This window comes from Syngnathus floridae, chromosome 2 (genome assembly GCF_059516105.1).
Source record: "Syngnathus floridae isolate MCC-2025c chromosome 2, RoL_Sflo_1.0, whole genome shotgun sequence".
In the NCBI taxonomy this organism is placed as follows: domain Eukaryota; kingdom Metazoa; phylum Chordata; class Actinopteri; order Syngnathiformes; family Syngnathidae; genus Syngnathus; species Syngnathus floridae.
The window spans coordinates 8071107-8083403 of record NC_142414.1 but is presented as its reverse complement, the minus strand read 5'-3'; the positions used below and the strand labels follow the sequence as shown (position 1 = coordinate 8083403).

Sequence of the window (12297 nt, the reverse complement as noted above, 5' to 3'; positions counted from 1 at the left end):
TGGAGCAATACTACATTGTCCTAAAGGTTAGCCACTTTTCCTCAATTTAGAAGTTTTATTTTGACTTTTAAATTGTTTATTAATTTGGAAAAAAATCCGCGATGTAGTGAAGCCGTGATAAACGAAATGCGAAGTAGTGAGGGATCACTGTATATTTTTCATATTTTCAATGTACTCATATTTTTTTTTCCCATAGATTGAATGAAGAATGAAAAGAAGATGTGCCGGAATTTACATTTCAGCAGGTAATTTCATTCCAAAATGTACATGGTGGAAACTTCATTTGACCTCACCCACAAATTCTATTGGATGAATTGAGATGATTTCATCTAAAAAATTGTCACCTTTGATGCAATGGAAGCAGCGACTTTTTCCCCAAAATGCTGCAGAAATAAATAGAACATAGCAAAGCGCCTTTCATCCCTCTATGTGATACTTTTAATTTTTCTTCCATTAAAAAGTGTGTCAGGACTAATTTTGAGGGGGTTAGAGTACAGATGTCAGGATCTCCCGGCAAGTCGAAGTGAGCTAACAGGCTTTAGCAGAAAGAATCGGCGCTATTGAAAGGAGAATTAGACTAGCATCGCATCAGGCCCACCCCGCCAAATCTCAAATCTATTTTTGACAGTGGTATTAATTATCGAGCTAAAGCCGCTGTTGCATATTGATTCATCGGGCTTCACACTTGCATTATCTTCTATTAGGCGCTAAAAGAAGGGGAGCTTACACTGAGCCTTCAGGGGCGTTTTGCCACTCCCGTGAGAATGTTAAACCATGTCAGACGCTGAAGCGGTGAGCCAAGCCCTTTTTTTTTTTTGTTTGTTTGTGCGCGTCGGCACACCGTGCAACTTTAAGCTTTAAATTTGATTATTTCGTGGAGTGCTTTTTTTTTTCAATTAGCTTCCCAATCTGGTTTGTGCACAAATGTGTCATCTGAGTACAGACACTTTTATAGAGAGGTGCAACCTTCATGTAAAATTGTTTGGCTTCGTGCAAACGGGAGTCAGCCTGCTTAAAATCAGGGGGGCGGGCTGAGGTCTGGTTGTCACGGTTACGCTATTGCTCCAGTCCCACAAAGAAATTCAGTTCCGTTTTGTACTCCCCTCATTAAAAGTTATTGAATGTTAGTTGGGTGGCTAAATAAATAAATAAATAAACGAATGAATATAGAAAAAATACACTGAAATCAATACACAAAAATAAATAAAAATACTGAGCTAAATACAAAAATAAATAAATAACCCTAACCCTAAATATATATATATATATAAATCTCTTTTGCAGCTTGTGATTCAAAGCATGAGGGGGAGCATTAACAGTCTCTGCTTTTCATGTAGGTGCGAAGAAAAAAAGCGAGCAGCCCATTTTGCACGGTCCGAAGGCGTAGACTTCCACGCCGATCGTCATCTTCTGATCCTCGCAGGAGTTGGAAGGTGCGTTGCATTTAATTCGTGACCGGCGGTCAAATAATGAAGGCCCCCAGCAGTGTGACAGCCATTTCACACATGGCTGACATCTGTGATTGGAAAACATATGTTGATATTGATGTCTAATTATGAGCTATGGTATCGCCTAAATCGGTGGGATTGAGTCTGCGTTGTGTCGGAAAGACAAAAAGAGATGTGATGTCACGGCGCCCGGTCGACTGCTCTCAATCACCTTCTTAATTATGCAGCGAGAATTCAAGACTGTCCGCAAGCAAAGTCTCAAACTTGTTTTTTTTTGCCAGATGACGTTTTCCGTATCACCTTCGCAGGTGTGACACAGGTGGTAAGCCTGGAATTTTGATTGAGCAAGTGTGAATTTTTTTTTTTGGACTTTGTTATGGTGGAGGTCGGGCGTCATGTCCCTGAACAAGTGAGAAAAGCGCCAGAAGGAGGAACGCGGTTGAGGAAAAGTGGAGGATTAACAGGTTTGGAGGGGGGGCGGAGGGGTCGGAAGATGAGCAAGCGCCAAGGTGGATGAAATAAAACGACATTTTCTTTGGAAAATCTCCGTGTTCCTGCTCCGGGTGCCGTTCCAGGAAAGTAGGGCCGGATGCCAATGCCATTAGTTCCCGAGCCCCAGGTGAATTGGCCGCAGTTCCACATGATTAACCCAGATAATTGTGTGTTGATAGAAAGCATGGTCGATGGAATACAATTTTCGAGCCCAGATTCCTGAGCAAACAGCTTGTAATGCAGACGGCGTTCGGCTCACAACACAGAGGCGGAGCTTAACATTGTTTTTTTTTTTTTTTTTTTTTTTATTAATGGATGTAACCTACAGTCTTTGTCTTCAAATATTCTTCTATGCCCTTCAAAATGCTTCACATTTCCGTCACCGGTAGTCAATAACACACCTCGGAGGTGACGAGAACTCGTTGCAAGGAAAGCTGTGAGAACAAATTTCCGTCATCTCAGTCTAATGTTGCCGAGTGTGCTCGGTCGCCTCTCGCAGATTGTCGGGCTTATGCGCTTTGTCGGCCCGCCTTTGAATTCTTCAGCGAGGTGAGAATTAGAGGTGGGAGGAGGCTGATGCGTTCGCCGAGTAAACACACACGAGATGCAAACATGTCTTCAGTATTATGTTTCTGCGCTCGAGGTCTGCAAGTGATGTCACGACGCGCAGCTGTCACTCAAAATGAATATTTATAATTTTGTTTTTTAATCCTCCTGTGTTTATAATTGTATTCTTTAATCCTCCTGTATGCAACGAGAAACTCGCGTTTTGCTGTTTTGCTTTGGCGCCATCTTGTGGCAACCTTGTCATGAAGTGAGTTGAGATTCATTTAGACAAAAGTAGTGCTTTGAGTGTTTTGACTGCCTGATGTCTCACAAGATGGCTGATGTTTGATGTTGAAAAGTAATCCCATCAAAAATTTCTGCTGGTTGTTTCATGCCCACTCTGGGTCAGACAACCAGAAAGCGTGCTCATCTTAAATCTCTTACGCCTCCATAATCTTCTTAGGATCTTATAATCCTTTGCCAGGTTACAAACACAACATTGTGTTGTCTCTTCAAAGGTATTCAGAGAAAAGTCTTTTTGTTGAGTATTTCCTTCCATGCATCGTCATACCAGGGGAAACGATGGTTTACCGATTATGTGGCATCCAATCTTCTCACGATCATTGATTGGTTCCAGACAGTATTTGGAGACAGTATTTTTATTTCGGGTATTTCTTTGCAGCCGGAGCGACAACTTGCAGAATTTGATTAGAGGTACTTTTCATAGATTTACTCTCGTAATACGCTCCACTGGATTCTTACCTCACGCCACAAGGTCATCCGCAAAACGGAATCAAATCGATATGATTTCAAACAAGGGCACGCCTTGATTGCTGCCTACAAACCTGGAGGGTGGCTCGCACGTAAACGGTGGCGATGAAGGCCAATTGTTTCGTGTGGCTCGGAAAAGAAATCGGACTGATTAAAATTGCGGGCCATTACGACACTTGCCAAAAGGTGGCTCAATCACCGAGGTGCCGCTTACGTCCCGAGCTAATTACCGGGCGGCGCACTCCACACGGAAAGCCGTTAGTGAAGGTGGCTAATTGTGGTGTGTGATTACATTGGCCTAACATTCCAAAATTTCAAGTGTGTGTCATGCACACCCCGCTGGGATTTTAAACAATGCTTAATAAGTTGGCTGCTACTTCTTGTGTTATTTCTACATGTGGGCAGCATATTTAAAGGGATTTTTTTTAATATTGCTTTTGTGTCTTTCTGGTTAAATCTAAGGCCAATCAATCTTGAATTATGAGTGAAATTATTCACTCATTTTGATGCCTGGAACAGGTTCCCAAAAGTTTTCTGATAAATATTTATGGAATATGAATCAAACAGGCAAAATCCACCTGTGTTTATCCATTTCAGGGAGCGGCCATTTTGCCAAATGCTGTCGACTGAAATTGACATCACAGTTGCCTGTCTCGGGTCACAACCAATCACAGCTCAGCAGTTGCCTGAAACTGAGCCGTGATTGGTTGTAACCTGATTCCTGGCGACTGTGATGTCATTTTCATTCGACAGTAGCTGGCAAAATGGCCGCCCCCCCTGAGATAGCTCAAAATGGGTGAATTTTGCCGCTTAACTCATATTCCACAAATGTAATATTAATCAGAATGCCATGTTTAAACCTTTGGTCACATACAACATATATTATAAAAAAAAAAAAAAAAAATGGGGTTGACTTCCACTTTAATAACGTTCAATACACGTTTGGGATGCTTTTTAGGTGGGATTAGGAAATCTCTCCCTATTATGCTGCTCAGGTTGGCCATCAGGGGAACGAGGTTAACCAACTGTGTATGATCTTCACATGAATATGGATGTGGATGGGCCACTTCTGGCTCTCCAGTGTTGGGTTCTCCCAAGGGCCTGGCGCATCTGGACCGCCGTGACCACTTGTTTTCAGGGACAGGAGGAGAACATGAAAGTTACCTCAAATAGCCAGTGGCAGCCTTTGAACACCCCCCCCAACGTTGATCTGTGTTACAAAGCCTCAATGAGTTGACCACTTGGTGAAGGAGGAGGTGGAGCTTAACCCATCAATGGGCCCCTGATTGCCCCTCCCCTCGCCTGTCTTTACAATAAGTTGTGTTTGTTCTGATCTAGTCTGAATGACGTAGTTTGGAAACAAAAACAAGCCTGGGAAAACTTGTGTGTGTTTATGTGTGTTTGCATGGGTGTGTGTATGGCGTCGTGAGCCAAGTGTCCACTAGATGTCATCCTAATCTTGTTTTTAAAATGTGGCGCAGTTGTGCAAGCAGCAAATATTTGAGATAATTCAAAAGTGAAGAGATTTCGAATTAGAATAGTAGATTTTGGGCTATTAGATTTTTATTTTTTTGGGATGTACACCTGATGAATCTAACATGAGCTAGAATAAATATTTTGGCCATATGAAAAAAATAATATTCATTTTAAGTTATTGTTAAGTATTGATTTTTAGTCACATTTAATGGCACTATATTTTAAAATTTTATTTTGGTTACATGAGGGGGGGCTTTATTAAACTAGCTGTATGATTGTCATGATTTGTTTTTGGGCTAGAGTTTTTTTTTTAGGTTTATTTCTTTAATTTCCCGGCCGGTCTTGCTCGTTGGGATTTTTTGCTTCTACCTGTGCTGGTCAACCTGATTGGTTGTGTCTCACAATCAGCTCTCTCAGTCACTCCTATCTGGTTCAGGTGTTCCTTGTCATCTTGTCAGTTTGCCTGTATTTAGTTCCCTGGTTTCATTCAGTCTGTTTGGTTGTTGCTGCCACATATTTTGTGTGTCGTCTCGAGCTGGGATTTTTTTCTGGTGTTTTGTTGGTACTTCAAATTCTGATTATTTGTTTTTCCCCTCAAGATTTTGATAATGTTTTTTATTTTTGTAAATATTCTTGTTCATTACATCCTAATTCTCCTGCCTCCCTGCTTTTGGGTCCTGTACAACGCATAGCATGACAATAATGCAGCGCACTCAATATAAAATAAATAAATCAATAAATAATGAAATCAATAAATAATGAAAAATAAAATAGATAAAATAAATAAGTCATACTTTGTGAGCAAGCCATTCAAGCTCTGCTGTTGTACCGCAAAAAGACTCAAGTCCAAATCTGCTTGGAATCTCAGGCCTGGGCCTTTCAGTTTTGAGTTTGCATGTTGCAAAACCGAACATTGACTCGTAAAAATGAGCAGAAAGCTTTCGATTGACTTAGTTTAATTGTGTTTCAATTGACTGTTTTCACTGTCTCCCATTGCTCGATGCAAAACACTTTATTACAGCTGCAGCTGTTGTAAAATGCACTGTGTAAATACAGTTGTATTGAATTGCATCGATTTAATGTGTGTCTAGTAGAGAGAGAGAGAGCGATAAAGAAAGACAGACGCCTGTCGCCAACAGCTTGCCATTCAGCCTAATTTATGTGGGGTAACCTTTTGTGTAAAGTCCATATGCCCGCTATGGCGCCGCGCTAAGTAGCTCACTGTAAAGACAGATGGACTCGGCTGCTGCCGAAACAGAGGTGAACATCTGTATGGAAGTGATCCCGCCGTCTTTGTCACATGGCAGGTCCATATGGAAGACGCCATGTACAAGTCGCACGCTCCCTCGTGGTTAACGTGATTGTGACTCGTGTGTTACTTTATCGACTTTTTTTTAAATGAGGTTGCAGTTTTGGGTTGAGACTGGAGACAAAACGGGTTCCTCTTAAGGAGCTGCAGACTTGAAATGTGTGAATCGTCATCCACGTGAGATAAGTGTGATTTTCATTTCAAGTGGCCTCAGAGTGAAGAAATGTGTCGGAGTCACGGGAAATTTACATTCACTTATGCATGCAATGCCGCTGAGCGTGTTTTACATAATATCGCTGACTGGAAGAAGATAAATAAACAAACTAAATAAATACAAATAAAAAATAATATCTCTTACATAAAATAATATATGCAAATTAAAAAATATATATATGATGCAATAAGTGGGTAGAGGGTAGATGGAATGACCACTCAGAAAAATAAATAATGACGGTTAACACGTTGTTTAAAAATAGCCTTTATTTACTTAATTATAAGGCTTACAATTGTTTTTACTTTTTAAAATTTCAGTTGTAAAAGAAAACAACCTTGTACAAAAACTCCAAGATTGCCAAAACGTAAATATTTAAAAAGTTTTTTTTGTTTTGGTTTTTATTTTAATGTTGTGTTGTCATCCGCAAAGATCAAATGAAGTACGAGTAAAAGTGTTGATGACTGAAAAATCAAAGTATTCATAAGTACTGTGCAGCCCTATTCAATTCATTTCTTTTGATCAGCTGAACTTGTCCAACAAGCTCAATCAATCTTTCCCCTGGCACCACTGCTGATGTTGTCATGTGCGTATTTTTTATTAACCCGCGCCCATTAAATACGCCATTTGGACCTTGCCTATAATAACACTTGTGGAGTAACATCCCAACAAACGATAATAAAGAACAATTAGCTGTTAAAGCGCTTTTACATCTGCGGCCACTTGGCAGCCTCACACAGTTGTTTGATGGCCACGCGGGGGCCTTTGATTTTTAATTGTAATTGTAATCCTCTCCACTGGAGGACCTGGAAATACCTCGTTTGAACCCCCCCCCTCAGACAGGCACCTTCTCCCCCCTCCCCTCATCGCCACCTCCTTTCAGCCGCTGCCCACTTCTGGTACAGCATTAAAAGGTGTAATCCCAGTGAAATGTAAATCACAGTTCTCCAAAAACAAATTGGGCCCAAAGATAACAGGGCTGCCGCTCCATCAATAAAGCATCAGGGAGACCCCCCCCCCCCCCCCCCTCGCTTTGCCTTTCATACATATATTTCCCTTTGGAGACTAAATTGCAGCCGGCCCGCCGCGGGGGGATAATGGCGGCCTGTCAGCAGGGTCTGATGACAAGGTGGAGCGTAAACAATTCCTCGCATCCGATACAGCACATCACGATTCACGGCGCAGGTTTAAACTCGCCGCTCGTCCCTGATCGTTTTCTTCGTCTCTTTCTCCCACGCTTGGTTTTGGAATTCCTCCAACAAAGGTGACTGGAAACGTTCCAAAGAAACTCTTGACGGGAATACCGGGCATTCTGGGAGAGTGATTAGACGCCTCTCGCTAGGTTTGCATCCAACGTGATGCACCTGTTGTGGCGAGAATACAATTAGCTTCCTGTGTTGAAGCTCCGCCTCCAAGGAGCTCACCGGGCCACTTGAAGAACAACAAATTGGATCCGAATCATGCTTGTCGGACTGAGAAAGCGCCACGGAGCGAAGGGCGGGCCGGCGGGGTGGATCCATTACAGCCCGCTCGCTTGCCGTCCTGATGCTAAAGATTCTGGCAGGGCCGAGCGGGCTTTCAGTAACAATCGGCTGCATTGTTTGGGCCGGCAACACGGCGAGATGGCAAATGGAATCCTGCGGAGGGGAGACAAAAGATGAGGAGATCATTTAGTGCAACTGGACTCTGGAGTAGGAGCCCCTTTTTGTCACGATATCATGCTTAATTTGTCCCATACGCTCGCAGGAAGAGTTGATGTCCGGAAAAATGAGACCCAAGTGATGAGGGTCTGCTTTCTGACACGCTCATCTCACCGGCTCTGAAACCCGACGCCCCCCAAATGTCCCAATTACAGCTGCACTTTATGGCCGAACTGGAATTCTGCTTTTTGGCTCTTCTGCTTGAATGTGAGCGGGAAAAGAAATGCTTGCCCAAGAAGTAAAAAAAAAAAACCTGGTTAACTGGATGTGGTCAGTATGGATTCCGCAGTCCAACTCGTCCAAAATTTTTGGACCGAACGCCATGTTTGAAAAAAATCTAGAGGGCCACATGTCCCGTGAAAATGTTCTGTCCATTGTGTTTCGTGTCTACCGAAAAAGGGACCCTAAGTGGCCCCTGGGCCGTAGTTTGGAAACCACTGTTGTGATTGTTGGATCCCGTTTTCACTCAAAGTATTTGTGTTTATCTTTGGAGAGACAAAGCCCGAGTTTGTTCAAGGTCTCGCAAAAGTGACGTTGCCATGTCCTCACTGCGTTCTTTGTCTCCATGTGACCCCCCCCCCCATCCCCATCCCTCCCGCACTTCCGTCCTTTTGGAACTAGTGTAAGCTGGTGACAGCTCTCCAAGCTGCCCGCAGCTTCACATGCATCCTGCTTGGCTGTCACAAGGCGAGATGGGTGCCATTCAAGCCAATTAGCAAAATCCGCCCTGATGTTGAGGCGGAAGAAAGAGGTAAAAAAAAAAACCTCGACACGAAGGAAATCACATTTTTTGATTTCGCCCCTTTCCGTCATCTGCCAATTTCACTGGAAGTAAGAGAGTGGCACCAATTAATGTCGGTGGGCCGGAGGCGTCACCAGCGCTGGCACGTGAGCAGCGTGTTTCAAGCGTCGGGTGGCATCACGCGAGCGCCGGGCTAAAGCAAATGAAATGAGACTAATAGGCAAGTCGTTTCCAGCCGCTGATTAAAAGGCCTCCGAGCTCCCCAGGCATGGCCCTCGCGTAGGTTCGGGCCCGGCAGTCACCCGGGCCTCGGTCTTGCTCCTTTAATGTCATTTCGGACATCAGCGCGTCTGTCTCCCTGAGGTCATCCTTCTCCACACTCGCTGGCGTCGTCTGCCGCCGCAGCAAAATGCAGGCTAGGAAATCTACACTTTCCTTTGGGGGTGTTAATTAAGGCTCGCATCCAAAATTAATCAGCAAATTCACTAGGGCGAAGGGCGATGTGTCCGAAGGCCTGGAAACGAGGTCCGCCGAGCCCACGGAGAAAGAAGCCCTCGGCTATGGCCGGGGCGGAAAAAACAAGTGCACAGACGGCGATGTGACACAAAAATTCATGTAAGTATAAAATTTTACACTCATTTTCCTTGTCAGCTTGTCACAATGAATTATAAAGGTTGATTCGCTTATTCGGCTACGGGAGATCCCACGCGTCATATGGTCTGGGTCTACTTTTAGAGGCCCGTGCTTCACGGCTTCGCTTTAGGACGCCGCTCGTCCATCTGCTGCCACCCCAAAAATGGCAGCGGGATGATTTTTCAACCTTGACCATCTTTTTTTGACCTTCAGTCCGATTCTTTTGGAGGTGCGCCCACTTATTCTCCGCTTATCCTCACCTGTTTTTATCTCATTATATACCCAAAGAACTCCTTTTTGGTCTTTCAATTTAGCTTTTTTTTTTTTTTTTTTTTGGTAATGTTACGGTAATTAGCACAGCGCCTGCAGGCTATTTGTGACCTTTCTGTGTGATATGTAAATAGCTGGTTGCTTCCCTCCCTCGGACGAACCCCCGCCTCACCCCAGCCTCACCCCAGCCCACCCCAAGCCTCTTGCTCATCCTGACAAGATGAGTACAGTCGGAGTGGGCCAGCACTGGCGTGTGGATGGATGTCAACACTCGCGGCGTGTTTGGCAGCGGGCGCGCTGGTGTCGGGGAGCGAGGTGTTCGGGAACGTTGTGATTGACAGCTGCCAGGTGTGACACTGGCAGCCCGACGCAGTACGCGGCAACTGTCAACTGTCACTTCCCCTGGCGTCGGCGCCTAAACGCCACCTCCTGAGCCCGCTCACGCAGCCTGGCTGCTGCGGCCTGAGACGGTCAACCTTGGAGAAGCCTCGACGGCTTTCGTTTAGTCCATTCGGCAACCGTTAGAAAAATGGGAGCATTTTCTATTTTTTTTTTAAAACTAAAATTAGTAGTTTTTGATTGGGGTGCTTGATCGTACTAAAAAAAAAAAAAAAAATAGATATCGGAAAAACCAAGAACAGCTGGATTTTTGAAGAAATAGTGCCAAGGTTTGAGGGTTATTTTTGTTTTGCATTTTTGGATTCTCTTTGGCTGATTATATTGCTGTTTTTTGCAGATATCGTAGAAAAAATATAAAAATGAATAAATAATATCATTTCAAAAACCAAGAGCTAGATTTTTGAAGGAATAGTGCAAAGCTTTGAGGACCTTGTAAGTTCACTTTTTTAAAATTCTTTTTGTCTGATTATATTGCTGTTTTTTGCAGATATTGTATATATATATTAAAAATAAAAATATATAGAATAAAAACTAAAAAAAAAAAAAAAAAATATATATATATATATATAGAGGCTATTTCCAGCTCCATTTTATCTGTATAAGATGCAAGTAAAGCTTTATTTGAGTTCCAAGTATTTTAAATGACAAACGGCATCTATGACCTATCCTTAAAACGTAATATTTGCTTTCTTCATATATTACTCGTTGAGCCAGGAGTTAATACCAGATTGAGACGATTAAGCTATAAACATTAATAAGTGGCACCAACAGCAGATACATGTGCTCATATTTATTTATTTATCTTTGGGGGGAGAGCCCCCAAGCAACCATGCTTGCAGCTTCTTGTGAGGGTCAAAGGTCGACCAAGTCACTTTCCCTCCCCTGTAGGTGCATTCACCTCCTGCATGCTTGTCACCTCCATAAAATTCATTCTCGAGTGGCATCCTGAAAGAGAATGAATATGAGACACCTTCCGTGTTGCTGAAGAACCACACCGAAGCATATCGAACCATTGAGAAGCTTTCTGACATCAACACAACAAGATATGCAATCTCATTCATCGAGCACTTACGCGTAATGAGTAGAAATGGTACTTTTCTTCTTTCATGTTGTGGACGACGAGCGTTGTGGTGGTCCCCAGAGGCTCCCTTACAGCATTTAATAACTTGAAAGAGCCAAATTGCTGATCAGAGAGCACACAGACGTAGTGCCAAAAGCTTCTTTCAATACCCGAGGAGTAGAAAAAGAAATCCGACACCTCTGAGTTGAGAGGACCAACATGACAGCAGAGCGAGGATGGTTTTTTTTGAGGATTGCGCAAGACCAACTAGACTGGTTGTCACGTAGTGTCGGTGAACCGACGGGAAGACTTTTAATGAGCAAAGACATCCTGTTCTGTGATTTTGATCCGGCGTGGTGACCTCTGTGAGGGTGGGGGGGCCCACAGGCTCTCTGTGTCCACCTCACCCTGACCACAATGGCCAGCATCATCATCCCAGCCCCTCCCCCCACTCTATACCAAGCACCTGCTTGACCCCCCCCCCTTCCCCAGAGTGGCGTCCCCGGCCGAGGCCAGGCCACAACGCATTCCGGGCCGACGCTGATGCGAGGCGACCGGACTGGCTGGTTCACACGGCCCCTGCAGTGGCGTCGGGTCGGCAGCCAACGTGAAGGTGGCCCGAGGAAAGGCGGCGAGTGAATGAAGGGCACAAACAGCCCAAAGGGGGAGGAACTAGCGGATGACATCGTCCGCCAAAGACGCGGGAAAGTCATCAAAACTAACGACTCCGCTCAAGTAACAATCACGTGTCACTTCCCGAAATGCTCGGGAAGATAAAGCTTAGTTGTCGGAAATAATCACACGCAGTCTCTCACTTTTTAGTTACTCTCGGTCGGATCCTGTCACCCCGGCAGACATTTCACTCCCGCCGCAACGTGACGACAGTTAGCGTGTGCTTTGCGGAAAGTGCTAATTGATGAAAGAACAACCTTATTACCCGTCCTCCGTGTGTAAAACGGGAGGCCGGAAATTGCTTTGTTTCATTTGGAACGTCCTCACAGCTCAGCAGGTGAGCGACATCGGCCTTTTTCTATCTCGGTGTGTGACCGCTGATGCGTTGGGTCACGTCGCTTGTGTCCTACCACCCCATTGACCCGGCGGCGCTAGATATCCCCCCCGTCCGTACCCCCCTTACTCCTAGGGCTTGTCGCCAAAAGAACTCCTAATTATCTCTGAATAGCAATTTTATCGAACCCTAATTTGTGGTAATGAATTGTGAAAGGTGGTGACGCCGCTCCCC

At 44.2% G+C, this 12297-nt stretch overlaps 1 protein-coding gene across 16 annotated transcripts in view; it reads left to right on the top strand.

The window, feature by feature from the left end:
• The window catches only part of LOC148401520 (uncharacterized), a 134440-nt gene that overhangs the window by 924 nt on the left and 121219 nt on the right, over positions 1-12297 (top strand). For 10 of the 16 annotated variants that reach the window (XR_015857250.1, XR_015857251.1, XR_015857252.1 and 7 more), the window contains exons 2-3: positions 197-245; positions 1338-1433. Coding sequence is in view for 5 of the 16 variants with exons in the window: in XM_088369776.1 (XP_088225902.1) it covers positions 202-245; positions 1338-1433 (140 nt within the window). In the remaining 11 variants the exon portion in view is untranslated. Of the gene's footprint in view, positions 1-196; positions 246-1337; positions 1434-1729; positions 2317-4215; positions 9158-9184; positions 9311-9430; positions 10337-12297 lie in introns of those variants that run through there. The other 6 variants (XR_015857255.1, XR_015857254.1, XR_015857256.1 and 3 more) reach the window with 6 other exon arrangements.